Consider the following 22,562-nt stretch of genomic DNA (forward strand, 5'->3'; position numbering starts at 1 on the left):
TATCCCCGTCTTACTGATTGGAGCATTGTGATCGGAGTGGCTTATAGAACTGGTGAGTGGGAGAGTCAGGAGAGAACCCATTCACTCATTCATTCATTCATTCATTCATTCGATTTTTATGGAGTAAATAAAAGGTGCTGGCGAGGCTTTGTTCCAATAGCCGATCAGTGTTCTAGCCCCTTTCCTCAGTAAACAAAACGCCCAGACCCCTTCCCCCCGGCCCCACGCCGCTCACGAGGGGAGGGTGCTGGGGGAGTGGTAGGAGGCGACTCAGAGGACGTCAGGCGAGGGGCCGATCCCGGGCTCCGCCCCCGGCCCGCGCGCCCGACCTCCCCCGGCTGCCCGGAGGCCGGCGCTCGGCGCGCGCACCCACAGCCGGCACGCTCGCCGCCCCGCGGGAAGGAAGTCCCGCGGGTCGACCCGGTGTCCTCCCGCTGCGGAGTCTGCGGGCAGCCTCCCGCCCCGCTCGGCCCGCCGGCGCCCGCGGTCGCTGCCGCCCGGGCCGCCCGCAGCGCGCATCGGGGCCGCGGGGCTCCCGAGCCCGATCCGGAGGTGCGGGCGCGCCAATTGCAGGGGGTGGCTCCGAGGCTGGCCCCCCTTCGGGGAGCGGCGAGGCGACCCAGGCGAGGTAAACGGGCTGGCGGGGTCGGGGGATGGGGGCCGCCGGTGCGCCTGACCCCCCGGCAAACGCCGCCGCCCTGCAGCCGCTTCCCGGAATCCCCCGCACGCTTCTCGCCTGCCCTGGACTCCTCCTCCTCCCGCCCAGCTCCCCGCCTCCGCCTCCTGCCGCCGCCGCGCTGGTGCCAGGCCCAGGCTGCTGTCTCCCGCGTCCTTTGTTCCTCGCCCCCCCCGGGACCCCCTTTCTTTGCCCGCGGCCCTGCGCCCCACTTTCCCACCGATGCCCGGGACACCCTGGCACTTGCGGCTGCGGAATGGGAGCCGTTGTGAAGTGCGAGGGTCACACGCCTCAAGATCCATTCGGCCTTGCACTACGGGGTTACCCGCTCGGGCCTCGAGATCCGCCCTCCCCCCCCCACCGCACCCCCCAAGGGAACACCTGGAATTAACCAGCCTTTGCGGCCTAGCGGGCGAGGGTCACCGAGGGGCGACGGGGGCTGGCGAGGCCCGCGCCCTTCCAGACTCACCGCTTGCAAGGTGGGAGGGAGGAGAGGGCGGGGAGACCGAGGAGCGCCCCGCTCCGGGGGCCGGGGAGAGGGGGAGCCCGGTGCGAATTGATGCTGGAGTTCAACCCGGAGACGGCCAGTTCGTTGCGTTTGGAGTTGGGTTCATCAACACACTCGGGAGGTTATCGGCGGCGTTGTTGAGAAACTCTCGATACCCCGCCTCATTTTTTTTTTCTTTTACTATTTGTTTGATGTCCTTGCTTTAGTTTGGCAAGTGGTCTTAGAAGCTAGTATAACGTGCCAGAGGCTCAGATCCGAGCCGGACAAGCCGGCCGGGAGGTGCGAGGCGGGCTCCGGGGCCCTGGAGGGCGTCCACGCTCCCTAGGCGACCTACTGACCGACCCTTGGGGGCTAAGACCCTCAGGCCGCCCCCCTGCCCTACACCAAGGCGAGCTTCCTAAGCACCCGCCCCTCCTCCCACGTACCGTTCAGATTTGGGGAGCAGAGGGGTGGAAAGGGAAGCCACACCAAAATCTGGTCTAAAGAAAACATCTTTTAAACTTTCCTAGGAATATGGGCATGTTGATAAGGTTTGACCCGTTTGTCCAGGAAATGGCTTGAACGTTTAAGTTCTATAGTGTACGAGCTGGTTTTCCATCTTAAATGATCAGAAACCTGCATGACTCTGTTAGTCTTAGCTGTGTTTCCTCCCAATTTCCTCATGTGTTTATTTAACAGGTGAAATCTGCCTGAAATTTGGTTCCTGTTAGGTTATCTAAAAACATTTTAGAAGAATCGCAGCCCCAGAAGTAGTCTTAGAAACGAAACTTTAAAAAAAAAAGTCTGCTTCTTTTGAGATAACACACACACACACACACACACACACACACACACACACACGTGGGGGAGGGGCAGAGAGAGAGACACACAGAATCCAAAGCAGGCTCCAGGCTCCTAGCTGTCGGCACAGAGCCCCACATGGGGCTTGAACTCACCAACCATGAGATCATGACCTGAGCCGAGATTGGGCTTAACCACCCAGGCACCCCTAGAAATGAAACTTTTATTAAAATATATCTCATCCCTCCTGCTTGCACACAGAGCCTTATTGAAGTCATTTTCCCGTTACATTGATCAACCTTCGATCTATTAAAGAATCAGCGGCCTATATATTCTTGACTACCAGTCACCCTATTTTACCAAAACCAAATGCTACTGAGTATGAGATGCACTTTTATGTAACCAAGTAAGAAAAAAAAATGTGCATTCTGATTTCGGAGATGTTTGGATGTCGGAAAGAAATGCATGTTTTATAATCTGTAAAAGGTAATTGGAGCAAAGCAGAGCCTGACAGTACTTTCCCTGCGGTCACTTCATTCCTTCCGAGAATGAAATTGATTGGCGTGGGATCCAGGAAGAATAAGAGAACAGTAGTTCCTTGGGAGAACAGGTGGGCTTTAATAACAGTCCTGAGAAGTCGAAAGAAGAGAAAAAGACAGAGACAGAGAGAGAGAAATGTAGAATGGGGAGTAGTTGAGAGCAGTTGAACATGGTCTCTGGAGCCAGCAGTAAAATGAGGCCACTTAGTTTCCGCATAAGCCAGGGTGCATAGGAGAGATACTCTTAAGCATTATTCTCATTCTAATTATGAGTTTTAAAAAAAAATTTTTTTTTAAACTTAAGTGTGCCCATCCACCAGAAACTTTTCTGGTAAGTGAACAACCATCTTAAAAAGGCTCTCTAATAACAGGAAAGAAGAAAACAGGGCGTTCGGACAAAGGGGCAGCAGTCAGAGGCAGTGAGATGGGGAAAGTCAGCTGGAGGAGGGAGGCGGGGAGAAAGCCAGCACCAGAAGCTGAATCACTCCGAGGGTAGAGGCCCTACCCCCGGAGTAGGTAGGAGTGGCTGGCCCTACCTCACCTCCCCACTAGAGGCATTGAACACCTGCACACAGACAAAATCTTCCAGGAGAAAGCTGGGCGTAGGGTTCCTGTCACCTGTCTCTCCCTTCACTGAGCTCCCCCATCCCAGCGTCAGGCCTTGGGGCTCCAGAAACTGCCCAGGCTTTACAGAACAACCTGGAATCTGGTGTGGAAGGCAAGGAGGTTAAGATTTCACTCCACTCTATCACGGTGATGGATGACAAAGCCATCTAAGCACCAGTAAGGTGGACAGAAGCTGGGAGTGGCAGGCGAAGAAAAAGAAAGGGAAAAAAAACGACCATACAGCTTGCAAGGAGTCCTACTAAAAAATATTACTGCCAGACTAGTAGAAAAATTTTTACATTAGCCTTATAGTCTACAACTTGGTAAAAATACGACTTCAATAAAATAAACTCAAAGGTTGGGATATTTTAAATTGTGATGGAGAGGGAGATTGCAGACAAGATAATTTGAGCACCCTTGAAACATAACTGCAGAAGACATAAAAAAGAGGATACTTTTGAAAATAAAGACATTTTTAACAGAGGGAAGGTTTGATTTAAGCCCAATGAATGCAAATGAACAGAAAAAAAAGATCAAGTCAATTAGGAAGAATCTCATGTGGAAATAAAGAAAGCACAGTCAAGCATTAGCATAATTGGGATCCCTGTCATCCAGAAAGCAACACATGGGACAGAAAATGCAAATAAAAGTAAGATAAAGAAATTTTCTTGAAGAAAAACGGCCTGGAGGCCAAAGGAACATGTTTCAGGAAATTGCCATTTTCCAAATATTCGTATGGGAATGCTGAGCACCAAGATACCTTTGGTGATTTAAAGTTTTTTAGGGGCACCTGGGTGGCTCAGTCAGTTAAGCATCCGACTTTGGCTCAGGTCATGATCTCACGGATTGTGGGTTCGAGCTCCATGTCAGGCTCTGTACTGACAGCTCAGAGCCTGGAGCCTGCTTGGATTCTGTGTCTCCCTCTCTCTTTGCCCCACCTCCACTCATGCTCTGTTTCTCTCTGTCTCAATAATAAGTAAACATTAAAAGAAAAAAAATTTTAATAAATAAATAATTTTTTTTTTTTTAAAAGAAAAAGGTTTTAGGAATCCCGGAAGAAAAAGGAGATAAAAGAGGGGCAAGCCAAAGCAAGCTGGCCTCAGACATTCTAGTGCTAAATTCTAGAACATGATGGTTCTCAGAGAAATGTTTTAAGGGGAGGACAGTGTTCCCAAGAGGGTATTTTGTCCAGCTTAAATGTCACTCGAGGTAAAAGTCAATAGGCAGGCCCTCTCAAATATGAAAGAGCAGAGGGAATTCAAGACCCAGTGAGCTCTTTGGGGGAAAAAATTACTGGATTAGAAAAATCCAGCAAATGGCAAGTTAATGGATAAATCAAAATAAAGACCCCAGGTGTAGAGATCTCACACTCAAAAGGACTGTTGGTGAGTATTTATCTAAGTGTAGATGAGTACCAGATATCTTTGGAAGTTGTAGGTAGGAAAAAAATGTGATTGCTCTATAAATCCAGGCACAAAAAACAATAAAGCAATAATAATAATATTAAGGAAATAGGGGAGGGAGATGAGAGGAAAAAGGAGTGTAGTAAGGTTCTCATCTTTGAAAGCATGGATCAATAAATATGGTTTAATAGTAAACAGTGCCAGGGCGCCTGAGTGGCTCAGTCGGTTAAGCATCTGACTTCAGTTCAGGTCATGATCTCACGGTTTGTGAATTCAAGCCCTGAATCGGGCTCTGTGCTGACAGGTCAGAGCCTGGACCGGTTCAGATTCTGTGCCTTCCTCTCTCTGCCCCTCCCTTGCTCATCCTCTTTATCTCTCTCGAAAATGAATAAAGGTTTAAAATAATTTTTTTAAATAGTAAGTGGTGCTGGGAACATGTAACTTCCTAATGTCTTCCATAACCTTTTTTTTCCCTAAACATTAGAGGAATATTTTAGGAAGTTACTCTTTCTTATAGATAAAAATAATTTAAATGTCAACAGTCTCTTTGGTCTTCCCTTCAGTTTTGTTCCATGTACAATTAAAGTTAGACAAAAGTGGTGTGTGTGTGTGTACGTGTGTGTGTGCACACACACGCACACACGCATAGAAAGATCTCTGGGATTATGTTCACCTCATGTTAATGATGGAAATATCTGGATGCTGGAATTTGCACTTTCATCCAGTATTTTTAATTTTTTTTAATGAGCACACAAAGTTTCACAGAAACAAGAAAGACCTTTGAAAAAGAGACTGGAAACCAACAAACATGCCAAGATGCTAACAGCGGTTGATCCTGATTGGTAGAAGTAACGATGATTGTTACTTTCTTCTTTATGCTTTTTTTTTCTAATTTCCAGGAAAAAATTATGTAATTGTGTTTGTGTAGTATTTCTGAATCCAGTTCATTCATGACTGACTCCCTGACAACCAATGATACGCCAGGCATCAGGCCAGATAGAAGAAGAGACTGTTATGTCCTCCACCAGGAGACTAGAGACCGCAAGTGCCGTGAGGGATTGTCTGTCTGTCTGTCTGCTTAAGGAGGAGTTAGAATTCAGAGAAGGATCACTTCACCCTGTGGTGTGCATTCGTGCAGGGCCCTGGAAATCAGCTGTGTTTGTTGACAGATCAGAGGCGAGGGTCGCTCCCGGTGAGCGACACCCAGAGCTCGTTTGGGACAGTGACTCCAGGGAAACCCAGAAAGGCTGATGACAGCCTTGAATTCAACCTACCGTGTGTGCCTGATGCCCTGTTAGGTGACAGTGAGCTACAGACAGGGCTGGCCACAGTATTTGCAGGGGCCAGAGCAAAATAAAAATGCAGGGCCCACATGTTTAAAAAGCAAGAAGTATCACTGAAGGCATTAAAATATAAAGCTTTTTCCTTTCTTCCACTGTCTGTCTCTCAGCTGATCACTTTGATATTTGCCTTTGAAATGTCCTGAGTAAAAAAAAGAAAGAAATTTGAAACTATTAGCAGGAGTTTCAACCTTTCTGCTTTACTGTGCAAACGCACAGCTCTAAATGCAGATGGAAGTGCCTTAAATTCGTGTGGGAGTCACCGAATTACATAATTGGCGTCTCATAGCGCATGTTGAGAGGTGCCTCGAACTAGCCAGGAGAAGCAAACTGAAGCCAAACCAAGGAGGGCGGCCAAGGGAAGAGAGGTCCCCTCCGGGCACACAGCCCAAGCAGCGTTTCCTGGGCTGCCGTCGGGGCCAGTGCGGCTCCTCACAGGTGCCCGATGCCACTCTGCCCCTTGCGGCTCTGGGTGCACGTGCACTTGGGCCTGCAGGATGCCAGGGTCGCTCTCCTGCTCGCCGCCTTGCACTCCAGCCTGGGGTGGGCTCCGGGGAAGTCCAGCCCTGCATCTCGCCTCCAGGACCTGCTATTTCAACCCACAGCTCACTGGCCATGCCCAAGGGTCTTTAAACCTCTGCCCCCGGACATGCTAGGTACCTGATCAAGACCGCCCTAGATGCTCACGCCCCCCCATGTGGCCACAAGCTCGCCGTGTGTCCAGCAGCCTTCACTACCAAAACACAAGTTCAAAGATAAATTTGTTAAGAATGTCAAGACAGCCATAGGCCAGCAGTAAACTGAGGTAGAACCCTTCTTCGGGCGGGACCCCAGCGCGGAGGTTGGGGAAGAGCGAAGCCAGCCCTTACTAGTAACAGCAGCTTTGCTTTAGGCAGGCTGATTTGTAGTCAGGGAGAGTTTTAAGGAGCCTCATTAACAACACCAGGCAGGACGCCAAGCAGGAAATTAGATTTTCCAAGCAAGCAGGAATCTAGTTACTAGTCATGGGGTTGGAAGTAGAGTGTGGGTCATCAGGAACAAAGGGGAGGAGACGTCCCCTGGTCCCCAGGGGGTGAGGGACTTATAATTGTTCTATAGATGTAGAACAAATGTGAAGATGTACAGTCAGGAAAAGACAGAGGGTTGAGAGGCCACAAGGTAGATGTTCAAGGGTAAGGGAGTCACACCCCATGTGGCATTCTACACTCTAGCCGCAATCAGCATCTAGGGAATGTCTACAACCATGCAGGCCCTCCTTGGGGAGTAATGGTGGGAGATGATGTCACGTGTCTCAAAGATCTCTGTAGATATTCTAAGTGGGTGCAGTATTGTGGGATGGGTTGTAAGCAGAGGAGCCTGGATAGCTCAGGGGTGGCGGAGTCTGTAGCAGGAATGACAGGTTGTTGGTTTTTAAAATTTTTTTAATGTTTTATTTATTTTTGAGAGAGAGAGAGAGACGACAGCATGAGCAGAGGAGGGTCAGAGAGAGAGGGAGACACAAAATCTGAAGCAGGCTCCAGGCTCTGAGCTGTCAGCACAGAGCCCGATGCGGGGCTTGAACCCACGAACTGTGAGATCATGACCTGAGCTGAAGTCGGACGCTTAACTGACTGAGCCACCCGGGTGCCCCTAGGGATGACAGTTTTGACCTGGGAGCCCTTCGACTCCTCTAGGAGAATACCCTGGATGGCACCTGTTACTCTCACGGTCAAGAGGATTGTTTCATTTGTTTTGAGCCTGAACTCAAGTCTGCCGTTTGTGGTCCTTTGTCAGTTTCAGCTTGGGGCTTGATGCTGCCACAGTGTTGGGGGGACAGAACACCCAGAATCTATAGGCCCCAGTTGCTTGGATGGAGACAAAAGCCCTGAGGCAGAGAAGGAACAAGCTCCAGGGGGTCTCTGTAAAATTTGCAACGAATTTCTCACCTTGGAGTGAGAAAACTTACTCACTAGGACTCAAAATGCAGATGCCAAGAAAGGAAATACCTTTAAATCTGAAAACCTACAACTCAGAAACTAATGCATTAAAAAAAAACACCTTTTTTTTTTTTTTAAATCCAGCATGAATAGGACATCTGGGTGGCTCCATTGGTTAAGCATCCGAATCTTGATTTCCACTTAGCTCAGGATCTCAGGGTTCGTGAGTTCGAGCCCCACATCAGGCTTCGTGCTGAGAGCCTGGAACCTGCTTGGGATTCTCTCTCCTTCTTTCTCTGCCCCTCTCCTGCTCGCTCTCTCTGTCTGACAACTCAGAGCCTAGAGCCTGCCTCAGATTCTGTGTCTCCCTCTCTCTCTGCCCCTCCTCTTCTCGCGCTCTGTTTCTCTCTCTTTCAAAAATAAATATTTTTGAAAAAGGAGGAGAAATAATATATATTTGGTTTTGCCTATGCGTAAAGATGTTGTGAAGGACTCAGCAAAAAATGAGTAAAAGTCCTTTTCTGAAGGAATCAAGACCTTAGGCTATTTGCTTTTGTGTATTTTTGGAAACAAATAACTCTGTCGCCTGTTCTGTTCAAAAGTTAAATTGAAAACTTCTTCCGGACTAGATGCGAGCTGGGCCTGGGGTGGACTAGATAAGAACTGGCCCCAGGCCCAGCTCCCCAGGCCCAGCTCCCGGGAAGGCAGAGGAAACTTGGAATGAGAAAATTCCTGTTCCTGCCTCATTGTCCTGTGTTTGTCCTTTGTTATCTTTGTAATTTAAGTAAACACTTTAGCATCTGGATCACCTGATAATGCTTTCCTTTCAGATGTGAAAGTAAAGAAAAGACTTAATAACAAAGATGCTTTGGAGCCAGAATACTTCCTGGATTAGACCACGTAATTTGTATCCCATGGGTAAGTGTCACTTTTGTCACAGTGCTCTTAGGAGCAAACTAGCAAAGTCACCCCCACCCAGATCCCCTGGTGGAGGAAGCAAATGGCTTTCCCTGATGAGGGGCCCGTCCAATGCCAAGGGCCAAATGGAATGTAGACAGGAAACCTATGCCGATTGATGCTCTGGATTTATTATGAGTTTCTGTCCAACTATTAATTTTAGGAAAACAAACAACTAAGAATGACGCGCGGCTCCACAGTGATGGAGAATATCCTCGTAAGCAATCTGAAGAGTAATTTCTCTTAATACTCTCCTTCTAATCCAGGGAGGAGTCAATCACTCTACTCCCATGCTTACAAAGAGGCCAAACCCCGTATCTCTTACCGTGTCACCAGACTGAAAAGTCATCCCTGAACTTTGGCTTCTTGGCTTCGTTTATTATTGATTTTTTTTCTTCTGAAGTCCTGGCCCACTTTTTCTCTACCTTCCTTTTGATTCTGTTTCCATATCGCCGCATCATCTGTTCCATAGCTCATAGGTAGGGGATCCGTGAGCGGGACACTTCTCCCCTGCGCAGGACCGCCCAGGCACCATCACCACCGTCACCAGGGGTCCGTCACCTCCTTGGCCTCCGCGTACTAAAAATGCCTGCACGTCCTCCCCTCCCAAGTCACCGGGCCATCCGGAAAACAAATGAGGGTCCCCAATTCCCATCAGTTTTCTTCCTACACCCCCTGCGCCACCCCTAGCAAATACCTTTACCTTTAAAGTTTCTTAGAGAGCAACATGCATGTGTATTCATATTCTGAGACTTTTTCCAGACAGGCAAATGCTTCTCGGGACATTCTCTAAAGCAACCAGCCCTGGTATCAGCATCAACTCCCAAACAGATCTTATGCTGGATTCACTCAGGTTGAAAGCCTTGGACCATGTGCTGCCGATACCCTCTAAGAACCCTGTACTTGAACTTTTTTTTTTTTTTTTTTAACACAAGGACGTCTCAGTCCAACGTTAGGCCAAGTATACAAAAGAATGCCAAGTGTACAAAAGAATGCCAAGTGTATAAAAGAATGCCAAGTGTATAAAAGAATGCCAGACGCAGAGCCATAATTACAACTTGAGCCTGGAGCGAGTATTTTTGCTTGTCTAATTTTTTTTCTTCTTCCTAGTGTATGTCAGCCTCATGGTTGGTGTGGTATCTGCGTGGCCTGGTAAGAGATTTTTCTTGGCTTGGCTGAGTTTTGTGTCAGGGACAGAGGATTGGGGTGACCACTGGGTGGGGTGACCATTTAGAGAAATCTAAAATGCAGGGAGTTTGATTTCTGATGCCAGATCTGTTGCCCATTTTTGTCTGAATCCTTTCTCTCAGGTTTTCTCAAATACTCTTCTTTTCTCTGTCAAAGAAGCCAAAAGTAGCCACATTTTCACATTTGTCTCTCAAAACTCTTATAAAATATTAATACCAAAGACTATTTTTTTAATGTCTATTCATTTATTTTGAGAGAAAGAGTGTGTGTGTGCCTGTGAGCAGGGGAGGGGCAGAAAGAGAGGGAGAGAGAGAGAGAATCCCAAGCAGGCTCCACCCTGTGAGCGCAGAGCCCCACTCAGGGCTCAAACCCAGGAATCATGAGATCACGACCCAGGAGATCATGACCTGAGCCGATATCAAGAGTCGGACACTTAACGGACTGAGCCGCCCAGGTGCCCCACACCAGAGATCATTTTAAAACTCTTTGAAAGAATTTTCAGGGGTCCTGGCTAGCTCAGTCAGTAGAGCGTGTGACTCTGGATCTCAGGGTTGTGAGTTTGAGCCCCGTGTTGGGTGTATAGTTTACTTAAAAATAAAATCCTTTAAAGGAATTTTCCATTTAAAAACTCTTAATCTAGGATTGAGGAGATAAAGACTAGGTCAAACAAAAAACAATCCAGAAATGATTTCCCTTTAATTTGCATTCCTACACCCGTTTTCTGGTGCCAGGTAAAGGAAAATAACTTTTTTTAAACTAAACACCTTGCCTACATATATAAATCTGTCCCCATAATCTCACTATGCTTTAACTATATGTCCAACCTTGTGATGAGCACAGGGGATGAGGAGTTTGCAGTCAAGAAGCAAAGGTCTGTCCTAGGTTCTAAGTACAGGAAGCTTCGAGAATCACAAAAAGTGAATTTTGGGGGGAAAAGAAAAAGAGAGAGAGAAAGAGAGACTTGCATTTGAACAGGATTTGACAACTATAGCTTTAAATTTTTTTAATGTTTTTATTTATTTTTGAGAGACAGAGAGTATACAGGCGGGAGTGGAGGTGGGTGAGAGGGTGAGGAGGGACAGAGGATCCAAAGCGGTCACTGTCAGCAGAGAGCCCGATGTGGGGCTCGAACTCACAAACTGTGAGATCTTGACCTGAGCCAAAGTTGGGCACTTAACCGACTGAACCACCCAGGTGCCCCACAGGTATAGCTTCAGAGTCTGTCTCATTTGCCGCTGCCTCTTCCCAGCTGCGTAATACTGTATAAGCCAACTTCTCAGTTTCACAATCTGTAGAATGGGTCTGTTAAGAGCACCTATTTCAGCATTGCCGCCCAGATTAAATGCCTGGAAAGGGCCAGTCTGGGCATACATTATCTGTCCCTTCCTGCCATGACTAGGGCATAAGTGCAGTGGAGGGAAGGCAGGCAAAGGGCTGGGCTGTTTCGAGCACTGCAGAAGGACTTAGAGTGGAGTTGAGAGAATGAGGTGGCCCAGGACAGAATGACATAGATCATTTTGATTCAGTAAGCCACTGAGAGTCCCTGATCATTAGCGTGAGCCCGAATTCTGTTTTCACAGGGCCGAGTTCCTGTATCCTAAGCTTGCCCGCCCTCATAGTTTGTTGTGCGTCAGTTAGTTGTATTCCTTCATTCCTCGTGCCCACCAGAACCATCTCCTTCCTGTGTTCCCCAGGCCCCCGGGGTTTCTGTGCTGGGAGCGTGGGCTCCAAATCCCAAGGGACAGAAGGACAGAGACTAGCTAAGCAACACCCTGGGTTCCAGATTTCAGTCTTGTTTTTTTCCTTCTGCTTCCTTTAGATTCGTCTGATGAATCTTGCACTTTAAAGGTGACATTTCCCAATTTCCGGCTAATCTTATCATGGGAATTAAAAAACCATTCGATTGCACCGACTCACTATACGTTGTGGTATACCATCATGAGGTTGGTTTGACGTTTTATTTTTTTCTTGCTAAGTATATTATCTTGTTACTAATTGGGGAGTGGAGAAGAGTCGTAATCTTACTTGTGATGAAGCTTCTGTCCCCTTCTCTCTCTGTTTTGTGTTCAGAGCTTTAAAAGTCCAAGAACAAGACACAAGTCTGTTTTTAATTAAGCTGAATACTTTAACAATCCAAAACTATTTCTAACAAAAGTTGTATTTATAACCATTTCTACAGGTCAGAGCCTCATGAAAGCAAAATAAATACCGTGTGTGGTTTCCATAATTATTTCTCTGACTCAGGAAGTCTGAATGTTTAAAAACCCTGTTTTCTGAGGTTGGGAGTCCAAAGATCTGGTGACCATGCTATGTCCTATTTACTTTTCTTTGCTCAGGGAGGCGTGTGGCACATCAGAGAGCTGCCTGGCCCAGACCAGGAGAGGCTCAGATCTGAGGTCTGGCTTGATCACTAATCAGCCGTGACCTTCAGGCACAGAGTTCAGCTTCTCTGAGCTCAGCGTCCTGCTTAGAGGTTGCTGCAGAGAGTAATGACTTAATGGATAGAAACTTCTATGCCTCTGTTTTTCCACCGACTGACATCACCCTTATAAGTTGTTACTTTGATCTAGTAGCTGCGCTCTATTGTTTGCTGTTTATGTGGCTAATAAGAGCTGTTACTACCCCTGACTGACCCACGGGAGGCCTCTCGTGAGTTTCTCTGCCAAAGTCTTAGTTTCTCTCTGCGTTAGGTGGTCACACGTATCACCTACTTACCTTTCTGAGGCTCAAGAAATCAGACATCTGTGTCATCCCCATACAGAACAAGCTGACTTAGGCCTGAACGGTGTGATCCTCAGCTGGAGAGAGAGTATGTCTCAGGGAGGCCACTCATGAGGGTCCCGTAAGGGCAGGGAGGTCTGGGGCTCTGCCATGAAAGTATAAGATTTGCTCATTCTTTCATCCAGCAGATATTTACTGAGCACCTACTACATTGCCAGGGGCCTACCCTGAACCAAAGCCCTTGACTTCCTGGACCCTAGAGCAGGCATTCTGAAAGTAGGCAGACATATCAAAAAAGCAAATAAAGATATAATGTAGTAGGTGGTGGTAAATGGAATGCAGAAACATAAAGATGAGCAAGAGGGATTAAGAGAGAGAGGGTGGACATGATGGGGTAAGGTGTTCCTTTTTTTTTTTTTTAAGTTTATTTATTTTTGAGAGAGTGAGCAAGCACAAGCTGGGGAAGGGCAGAGAGAGGAGAGAGAGAGAATCGCAAGCAGGCTCAGTGCCATCAGTGCAGAGCCTGATGCAGGGCTCAGACTCACGAACTATGAGATTATGAGTTGAGCTGAAACCAGAAGTCAGATACTCAACTGACTGAGCTATCCAGGTGCCCGATGGTATTCCATTTTATTTTATTTTAAAAATATTTTACTTTACTTTATTTTATTTTATTTAATGTTTATTTATTTTTGAGAGAGAGAGAGCATAAGCAGGGGAGGAGCAGAGAGAGAGGGAGACACAGAATCAGAAGCAGGCTCCGGGCTCCAAGCTGTCAGCACAGAGCCGGACACGGGGCTTGAACCCATGAACTGTGAGATCATGACCTGAGCAGAAGTCGAATGCTTAACCGATTGAGCCACCCAGGTGCCCCAAGGTGTTCCATTTTAAATAAGGTGGTTAGGGCAGGTGACTTGATACAGTGATTCTTGAGCAGAGCCATAAAGAGTTAAGGAAGTTGGGCATGGGATTCTCCATCACATAAATGCTAAAGTTTGCCTTTTCTCATTTCTCTCCCTTTCAAAGTAAACCAGATGATATGAAGATTGTTGAGCACTGTTCAAATATCACAGCGTCATTTTGTGACCTCACTGATGAATGGGAAGTCCTGTCTGAGACATACATCCCCAAAGTTGATGGATTCAGAGGAAACAAAATGGTGGTCAGCTGTATCAGTGATTTCTTCCTGGGAGCACATGGTGAGTTCGTCTCTGCTTCTCATTTTCATCATCATCATTATCAAGGTCATCATTATTTGCTTTGCCGTGACATAGGCAGGTCTGCAGAGGGGTCTGAAACTCAGGGCTACGTTCACCGGCTGGCCTTGCCACTTCCTAGCTCTGGAACTATAAAATGTTTGCTTCCCTGAGCCTTAGTTTTCTTATCCAAAAAATGGGACGATAATCTGTACTTTGCAGACGATTCCTCACTGCCTGTCTAAGGCAGGCAATTCCGGCAGCAATGGTTGGTTTGTTCATTGCACAACCTGACAGGAAGTAGGTTGTGAGGTCCAGAAGGCCTGTACCTGAGCTGTCCCAACTCTTTGGGCCAATGTTTTCCTTTATACTGTCCCCGCTCCCCCAGATCAGAACCCAGTAGTTCTTGTCTATGTCAGTCCCAAGGCATGTGTGCACCCGGGGCACAGACTTGGAGGAGACTGGAGCCCAAGAGTGGGCCTGCCTCTCCTTCTTTCCCTGCAGCTGGAGTCGGCTCCGTGTGGCACTTGTGTTAAACAGCTCCCAGGGCGGTTGCCGGTGGCCCTCAGCCAGACTCCAGCACTTCTTCTACGTCCTAATTTTCAATCTGTTTCCAAGAGATTCGGTTTCCACTCCTGTTAAAGGCTGTGTGGATGCGCGTTCAACATACATGCTTAGCAAAGTGACGATAACCGAGTCCCACTGTCGCAGACAACTCAGATGCTTACCAGTCACTGGATGTGTGTGTGTATGTTTGTGTGTGTATGTTTATGTGTATCCAGAAAAGAAAAGAAAGAAAAGCGCAAATTACAGATCATGGTGTTCAGACTGTTACAGGAAATATAGTAAAGTAAGAATGCGATGTCATTTTTCAAGACTCAAAATGGTAAATGTTAAACATATGTAAACCACCAGGTTTAGAGGAAATGCACGGAGTGTACTTTGGCACCATCTTTCTGAAAATATGTAGCAGGATGTATTAAAACCTTAACGTGCCCCTGCTCTAATCTAGAATTCCTCCTTAATACTTTGTCCCAAAGACACAGTTATGGACAAATGTAATGATTTAGCTCCAAGAATGCTCATTGGCACAGCGGTTCTATTCAGAAAATGTAGAGACAGGGGCACCTGGGTGGCCCAGTCAGTTAAGCATCCAAGGTCGGCTCAGGTCACGATCTCACGGTTCTGGGCTCAATCCCCACATCGAGCTCTGTGCTGACAGCGTGGAGCCTGGAGCCTGCTTCGGATTCTGTGTCTCCCTCTCTCTCTCTGCCCCTTCCCTTCTCCCACTCTGTCTCTCTCTCAAAAATAAATATACTTTAACACAAACTTTTTTAAAGAAAGAAAAGAAAATGTAGAGACAATCTAAATGTTCAAAACAGCAAATCAGTTAAATGATAGTAAAGCCAGACACTTAGTGGAATAGAATCAACCATAAAAAGTTATAATGAAGATCCAGGGTCAGCCAACTTTCTGTAAAGGCCAGAGAAGAAATACTTTAGACTTTATGGGCCACATATCATGCACCATGTCACCTACCCTTCTTCAGTTGTTTTACAACCCTTTTATGTTTTTAAAGTTTATTTATTTATTTTGAGAGAGAGAGAGAGAGCAAACGGGGAGGGAAAGAGAGAAAGGGAGAGAGAGAGAATCCCAAGTAGGCTCCATGCTGTCAGCATGGAGCCAGATGCAGGGCTCCCAAACTCAAGAATCATGAGATCATGACCTGAGCTGAAATCAAGAGTCAGAGGCTTAAGCAACGAAGCCACCCACGTGCCCTCCAACCCTTTGAAAAATAAGAACTACTATGAACTGGCAGACTGTTCATAGTAGTTCAAAAATCCAGGCCATAGGTCCATTTTCCACCCCTTGATGTAGATAAATATGCATTAGTATGCTTTTGAAATGAGTTAAGTGAAATATATACCATGCAAAATTGTAGGTAAGAATGACTTAATTTTAAGTGAGATATGTGTACGTGTATATACACACTAGTTCAGTTTGTATACGTGTGTATATATGTTTACACTGATCTACTGTAGACAAAAAATGACTAACCACATTCAAGGACAATTGCCTCCTGTGTTTCCTGATATTTCTGCAACAGTGGGGTATCGTTATTATAATATGGTAAGAAGTCATTTTTACTTTTATGTTTGGAAGACAATCTGAAAATCCAGAAAGTACTGACTTCCATCCTGGAGTCCGTCCCCCATGACTTGTGGTCATTTTGAGTGAATCACGTCACTTTTTTGTCGTCAGCGTTTCACCAGTAAAAAACAAACACAACCCATGCCTCAACTAGGACCATAAGCAGGTTAAAGACAAAGTGGTTGTCGAGAAGTCAGGGTGTATTACAGCCATGGGATTGTTACTGTTATGCAGTCGTTGGCTGACATCACTGGGGTTTGATTCCGATTTCGTTTTCTAAACAGTGTCTTTGGAAACGCCGGAGTTTGATATTGTTGGCTTTACGGACCACATCAATGTCATAGTGAAATTTCCACCCGTCATTCCCAAGATACTCGATGGGGAAATCTTACAGTTTTACCTACCTCTCGTCATCGAAGAACAGTCAGGGAAGATTGTGAAGAAGGTAAGTGGCTAAAACAGTTCTGAGCTGACAGTGAATGTATTTGACTGTCTTCTTAAAAAGAAAAAAGACGTGTAATGATTTGAGCAATGAAGCCTAAAGGGTCTGAATCCGTGACGTTAAGAAAGAAGTCTCCATAGTTCATTCATTGTGGAAATATGTTGACTTAGCCTAGTAGTGTTGTCTTCTTCCAAAGAATAAGTCACATGCACGACATCAAGGGACACACAGGACCGAGAAAGGAATGTGGTGTGGACGAAGGGAACAGGCTAGCTTCAGCACACTGGAGCGAAATTCCAGAATGCCGGAATGAGTGGAAGTGGGCCCTGGCTGGCACAGCAGCTTCCATGTGCATAGCCCTTGGCCAATTATAAACTCTTGCAAGTACCAGCCCATAAGGGGCAGGGGCATTTCAGGCAAAGGGCACAGGGAGCAGAGGTCCTGAGGCTGGAATGGACCCAGTAGATTCAAGAACCATGGCAGGGAGCCGGAATGGATTAACCGAGACAGGAGAAAAGAAGGAGGCGAGGTCAGCGAGGCGGTGGGTCTCAATCTTTTTGGGCTTCGAGGGTCCGAGGCTTTGAAGTATCAGGAAGCTGCTAGAGGACCTGAGGTTTTAACAGTGCATCCTGGCTGGTGTATTGAGAATAAACCATAGGAGCCAAAGGTAGAAGTTGGGAGACCAGTTAAGAGGCTGTGGAGATGGTAATTACTTAGTAAGAAATAGCAAATTATATAATTATAATTTTTGCTGTAATATCTACCTGGGTATAATCAACACCCTAATCCTTTGATTAGGAAAAGGAAACAAAGATAACAAAGGGAAAAAAGAAACTTATGTAGCTCAGAGACTGCATCAAATCTCTTTAAATATCATAATCCAGTCACATCTAATTTGTAGTCAACCCATGGGTTGCAAACTCTGTTTGAGATGATTATTTCTAAAATAAGAGAGCTATGATTATTAGGATATTGACAATACCTTAAGAGGAAAATGATGGTTCATATGCATCTTCTTCATTAAAGAAAAGTAATCTTTAGATTAAATTAGCAAGAAAAAAAGAAGAGGCTACTGGTGTCATGCAGGTGACAGATGGTGGTGGCTTGGACCACTTGGCAGTAATGAGAAGTGGTTAAATTCTGCATATATCTGGCAAGTGGAGCTGACTGTATTTTTGGATGGATTGGATGTGCCATGTGGTGAAGAAAGAGCCAAGAGCATCTGGAAAGATGGAGTTTCCATTAATTAAAATGGAGAAGATTACAGAGGCACCTGCGTGGCTCGGTTGAGTGTCCAACTTCAGCTCAGGTCATGATCTCGCGGTTCATGAGTTCAAGCTCCGAGTCGGGTTCTGTGCTGACAGCTCAAAGCCTGGCGCCTGCTTTGGATCTGTGTCTTCTCCCTCTGCCCCTCTCGGGAGGGGCACACTCTGTCTCTTTCTCTCTCAAAACTAAATTTAAAAAAAATTTTTTTTTAATTTAAATGGGGAAGATTACAGATGGAAGAGGTGGATGGTTGGATATCAGCAGCTTGGATCTAGATATGTTAAGTTTGAGGCACCTATAAGGCATCCAGGAGGAGATACTGAGCAGGAGTTGGACGCTCTGAGTCTGGAGCTCAAGGGAGAGCCCCTCACTGGAGAGACGTCCCGGGGAATTGTTGGCTTCTCGGTGTGTATTGATCCCTTGAGACAAGGTGAGATCACCTGGAAGTGGATATGCAGAGGGAAGAGAAGACGTCCAAAGTCAGAGCCCCAGAAGCCCAGAATATAGAGATCTAGGAAATGAGGAAACAGTAAACGAGACTAGAGGGTTGCCTGGCTGGCTCGGTCGGTAGAGCATACAACTCTTGATCTCGGGGTCGTGACTTCAACCCCCACGTTGAGTGTGGAGGTTACTTAAAAATAACATCCTAAAAAAAAAAAGAGAGAGCCTGGGAAGGAGCAACCAGCATGGTAGGAAGAGAACTAGGTGAAAGCGATGTCCTGGTTGCTGAGAGAAGAAAGTTCCAGAAGGAGAAAGTGATCTACTGGATCAAATGCTATCAATGGGACATGTTAGGTGAGGACTATGGGTTGAGTATTGGATTTAGCAGCATGGAAGGCCTGGTGACCTTGATAAGAGTGATTTCAGTGGAGTGATGGGGTGAGGACCTAGTAAGAGTGGATTCCAGAAAGAGAAGAGAGAAATTGGAGACAGTGAGGAGAACTAATCCTTCTAAGGAGCTTTTCTGTAAAGAGGAGAGATACTCTGTGGTGGCTATAGGAGTAAGTGGGGTCAAGAGAGAGAGAGATTTTATTTTATTTTTAAGTTTATTTCATTTTGAGAGAGAGAGAGAAAGAGAGAGAACAAGGGAGAGGCAGAGAGCAAGGGAAAGAGAGAATCCCAAGCAGGCTCCACGCTATCAGCACACAAAACCTGACTCGGGGCTGGATCATGAACCATGAGATCATGACCTGAGCCGAGATCAAGAGTCAGACACTTAACCAACTGAGTTGCCAACCAACCCGGGTGCCCCATGGGAGGGACATTTTAAAATGAAACAAGTTGGGGTGCCTGGGTGGCTTAGTCAGTTAAGCGTCCGACTTTCGCTTAGGTCATGATCTCGCGGTTCGTGGGTTCGAGCCCCCCGTCGGGCTCTGTGCTGACTGCCAGCTCAGAGCCTGGAGCCTGTTTCAGTCTGTGACTCCNAGCTCAGAGCCTGGAGCCTGTTTCAGTCTGTGACTCCCTCTCTCTCTGACCCTCCCCTGCTCATGCTCTCTCTCTCTCTCTCTCTCCTAGAAATAAATAAAAATATTTTTTTTAAAAAATTAAAAAATAAAATAAAATGGAAGAAGTTATGGTGCGCCTGGGTGGCTCAGTTGGTTGAGTGTCCGACTCTTGATATCGGCCCAGGTTATGATCTCACAGTCATGAGTTTGAGCGCCATATTGGGCCCCGCACTGGGTGAGGAGCCTACTTAAGATTCTCTCTCTCTCTCAAAATAAAATAAAATAAAATGGGAGAAGTTACAGCACGTTCTTATGCATATGGGATGCTCCAAAGGATTGCTGGAGCCATTGTGCTTGAGGAAACGAGGATGGACGGAATCTCATGCGCACAAGAAGGAGTTGGCCTTGGCACAGAGCAGGGACTGTGCATCCAAGGCAAGTAGGGGAGGCAGGACACTCAGGCGAGCTTCTGTTTGCTTGGTGAAACAGGAAGCAAGTATGGCCGACTTCACCAAGATCACACAACCACAGCACCAGGTGTGAAACCCAGATAGTCTGACTCCCCGCTGCTATTGGCTGTTTCTCTTGGAGGTGAGAGCCCTCCCTCCACGATACTGTTTCCACTTCTGTCCCCTTTTTCTCCGTCGTTGCTTATTGGCGATGTGTGAGAGTTTAGCTTATTAGGGATTTTTCTTTTCTTTTCTTTTTAATGCTTCCTTCTTCCAAGCAGAAATTTACAGAAAAACATTATTACAGAAGGTAGTATGTGAACAGCTGGAAATCCTGATTCATAGAACTGCTAGTATTTTGAAAACTAGAAAACGTGATGCAGAAGTTGTTTTTCTTGAAAGAAACTTCGTATCATCTCTTTAATTCCAAAATGGAACAGAACTCCTTGGGAACAGAAGAGGCAAGGTGTCCAAAGGGAGAAGATGAGGAATTAGACTTTAGCCGCAGTTCTGCCGCAACCAAGCTGTGTGGCCTTCGAACGTTACCTAACCCCTCTGAGTGGGGGTTTCCTCATCTGGAGAACGGGAATAATTTCAACTTTGCGGACTGTTTTCGTAATCACATTCATTAATATGTGTGAAGGTACTTTCTGAAGGGGAGACACATCTCATTAATGAAAAAAGATAACCTTATTTTTATTTTCTTGTTTTTGCAAGATTATCTTAATGCAAGACCAAATAATCTTATAAAAATGACATCATGGAAACTTTTTTCGTTTTCTTTTTTGTTTCATTTTATTTAGCTGAGAAAGAGAGAGAGCACACGTGGGAGAGAGGGGCAGAGGGAGAGAGAGAGAGAGAGAGAGAGAGAATCTCAAAGAGACTCCATGCTCAGTGCAGATCCCTCAATGCTTTAACCAACTGAGCCCCCCAGGCGCCCCAACATCATGCAAACTTCTATTCCTCATTGAAACTTTTTCTACTCATTATAAAATTCCATTGCTAGACTAGATTTCATGGTTTAAAAACGTGATGGTACCCATGTACATCTAGCTTTGTGCTAAATTGCTGGCCCCAAATAACTTCTTTTTCTTTTCAAGCCTAAGATCTTTCTATCCCCATTTAAGATATGAAAACAAATCCCCCAGGGGACTCATCGGGTCTGGCTCCAAATGAAATTCTCACTCAAAGTGTTCCTGATTTTTTGCTTCCTTTTTCAGCACTACCCCAAGCTAAATGGAAACATCAGTGGAAATTTCACTTACGTCATCGACAAGTTAATTCCAAATACAAACTACTGTGTATCTGTTTATTTTAAGTCTAGAGATATGGGAGGAATAAATAGATCTCCAGTAAAATGTACCTTCCTTCAACCTGGACGGGATACAGGTATAAGTTTTTTAAAGTTCATATTTTGCTTTTATGCGGAGGGAAAACCTAGCTAAAGAACAGAATCTGAAAGTCATGGAGCCCTAAGCTACTCCTTCCCGTAAAATCACATCAGAGATGCTCTCTATTGGTCAGTCGCTGCGATGCGGCGAAGTCACCAGAGGGACAATCAGGTATCTACCTTTGTCCAGTCAAATCCTCCTGAAGTGCAAACGCTTTTAGCTCGGGGAGTCGGGATTAAATTCAGTTCTGGGTGCCCCGGGTTTGGCCATTATTCAAGCCAGCTGCTGGAGGAGGCAAGGGACGAGTTGCATGCAGAGGTGTCAAGAGGGTCAAACTGCGGAGGCTGGGTGGGGCTCCCTGGCGTGCCAGCTTGCAGGAAGGTTGGCTGTAGCTTGTAGATGGAAGGGAACCCGACCAGTGTGTATGACATAGTCCCCGATGAAGACTCAAAAGTCCTTTTGTTACAGAGGCATCAGAACAGTCAATAGCACAGTCCCCGAACCTTCCTCCGAGTGGAGAAATCTGCAATGAGAACAGTCAGGCTTAGGGACATTCACTGCTGATGACTTGCCTGGGAAGTAACACAGTCCCTAATCGTTTTGCCAAACGTGAACATCTCCACCAAAGGAGCCTTTCTGAATTTCCCAGCCCCGACGAGAGTTTCTTTAATGGTCTGATTTCCCAGAGTACTGACAAAATGCGGGGGGGGGGGGGGGGGGGGGGGGGGGGGGGGGGGGGGGGGTTGGCGACAGAAGGAAGCAGCTGTAACGGTATGGCTTCTTTGTGGACTAAGAGGAACTACACCCCCCAGTGCCTGCCGCCTGGCTTGTGGGGATGCTTAGTGCGATTCTACTCTCCAGCGTTACGTAGGGTCGAACGATGCACAGAGTGATTTTAAAGGAAAAAGTATCTCCTTTAAAGTATCTTTCAAGGAAAAAGGCGTTAGCTTAAATCATTATTGTAGTGTCAGTTAGGTGTGGGCCAACCTAAACTTGCATACAAATTCCTTATGCCTGAAGCTCTTACAAAAATGTGAACCCCAAACAAATGTACATGTTTGTGTCCTAATACCAATTCTCCAACGCCAACCGGGTGTCCAGTGATTCAGTTCATTTCTGACACTCTCTGGAGTGAGTAGGCCCTGCAGGTTTAGGGGCTCCGTCCCTCGAGACTGTCCCCTCTTCAGGTGCCAGCTGCCAGTATGACCATCCACACATCTCTGCAATCTGGCTACAAATTCAGAGGGTCCCACGATCTCCCCTCACATTTAATAACTCACCAGGATTCATGGAACTCAGGAAGCACTATCTTAGGATTACTTTTTTTTGTTGTTTTAATGTGTATTTATTTTTGAGAGAAAGAGAGACCCAGCGTGAGCAGAGAGAGGGGGAGACACAGAATCTGAAGCAGGCTCCTGGCTCTGAGCTGTCAGCCCAAAGGAGGCTTGAACTCACAAACCTTGAGATTGTGATGTGAGCTGAAGTCAGAGGCTTAACTGACTGAGCCACCCAGGTGCCCTTAATTTTTTTTAATGTTTATTTTTGAGAGAAAGAGAGAGCGAGCACGGGAAAGGGGAGAAAGAGAGAG

General features: G+C 46.4%; 1 protein-coding gene across 1 annotated transcript in view; it reads left to right on the forward strand.

The window, feature by feature from the left end:
• Positions 1 to 353: 353 nt before the first annotated feature.
• IFNAR2 (interferon alpha and beta receptor subunit 2) overlaps positions 354 to 22,562 on the forward strand; it is a 31,214-nt gene continuing 9,005 nt past the window's right edge. The window contains exons 1-7 of the mRNA XM_039228739.1: positions 354 to 628; positions 8,599 to 8,686; positions 9,836 to 9,877; positions 11,733 to 11,856; positions 13,661 to 13,833; positions 16,266 to 16,426; positions 20,804 to 20,972. Of these exons, the coding sequence (XP_039084670.1) occupies positions 8,632 to 8,686; positions 9,836 to 9,877; positions 11,733 to 11,856; positions 13,661 to 13,833; positions 16,266 to 16,426; positions 20,804 to 20,972 (724 nt within the window). The 5' untranslated portion in view covers positions 354 to 628; positions 8,599 to 8,631. The remainder of the gene's footprint in view (positions 629 to 8,598; positions 8,687 to 9,835; positions 9,878 to 11,732; positions 11,857 to 13,660; positions 13,834 to 16,265; positions 16,427 to 20,803; positions 20,973 to 22,562) is intronic.

This window comes from Hyaena hyaena, unplaced genomic scaffold, assembly GCF_003009895.1.
Source record: "Hyaena hyaena isolate Hyena2069 unplaced genomic scaffold, ASM300989v1 scaffold_2, whole genome shotgun sequence".
NCBI classification, from domain to species: Eukaryota; Metazoa; Chordata; class Mammalia; order Carnivora; family Hyaenidae; genus Hyaena; species Hyaena hyaena.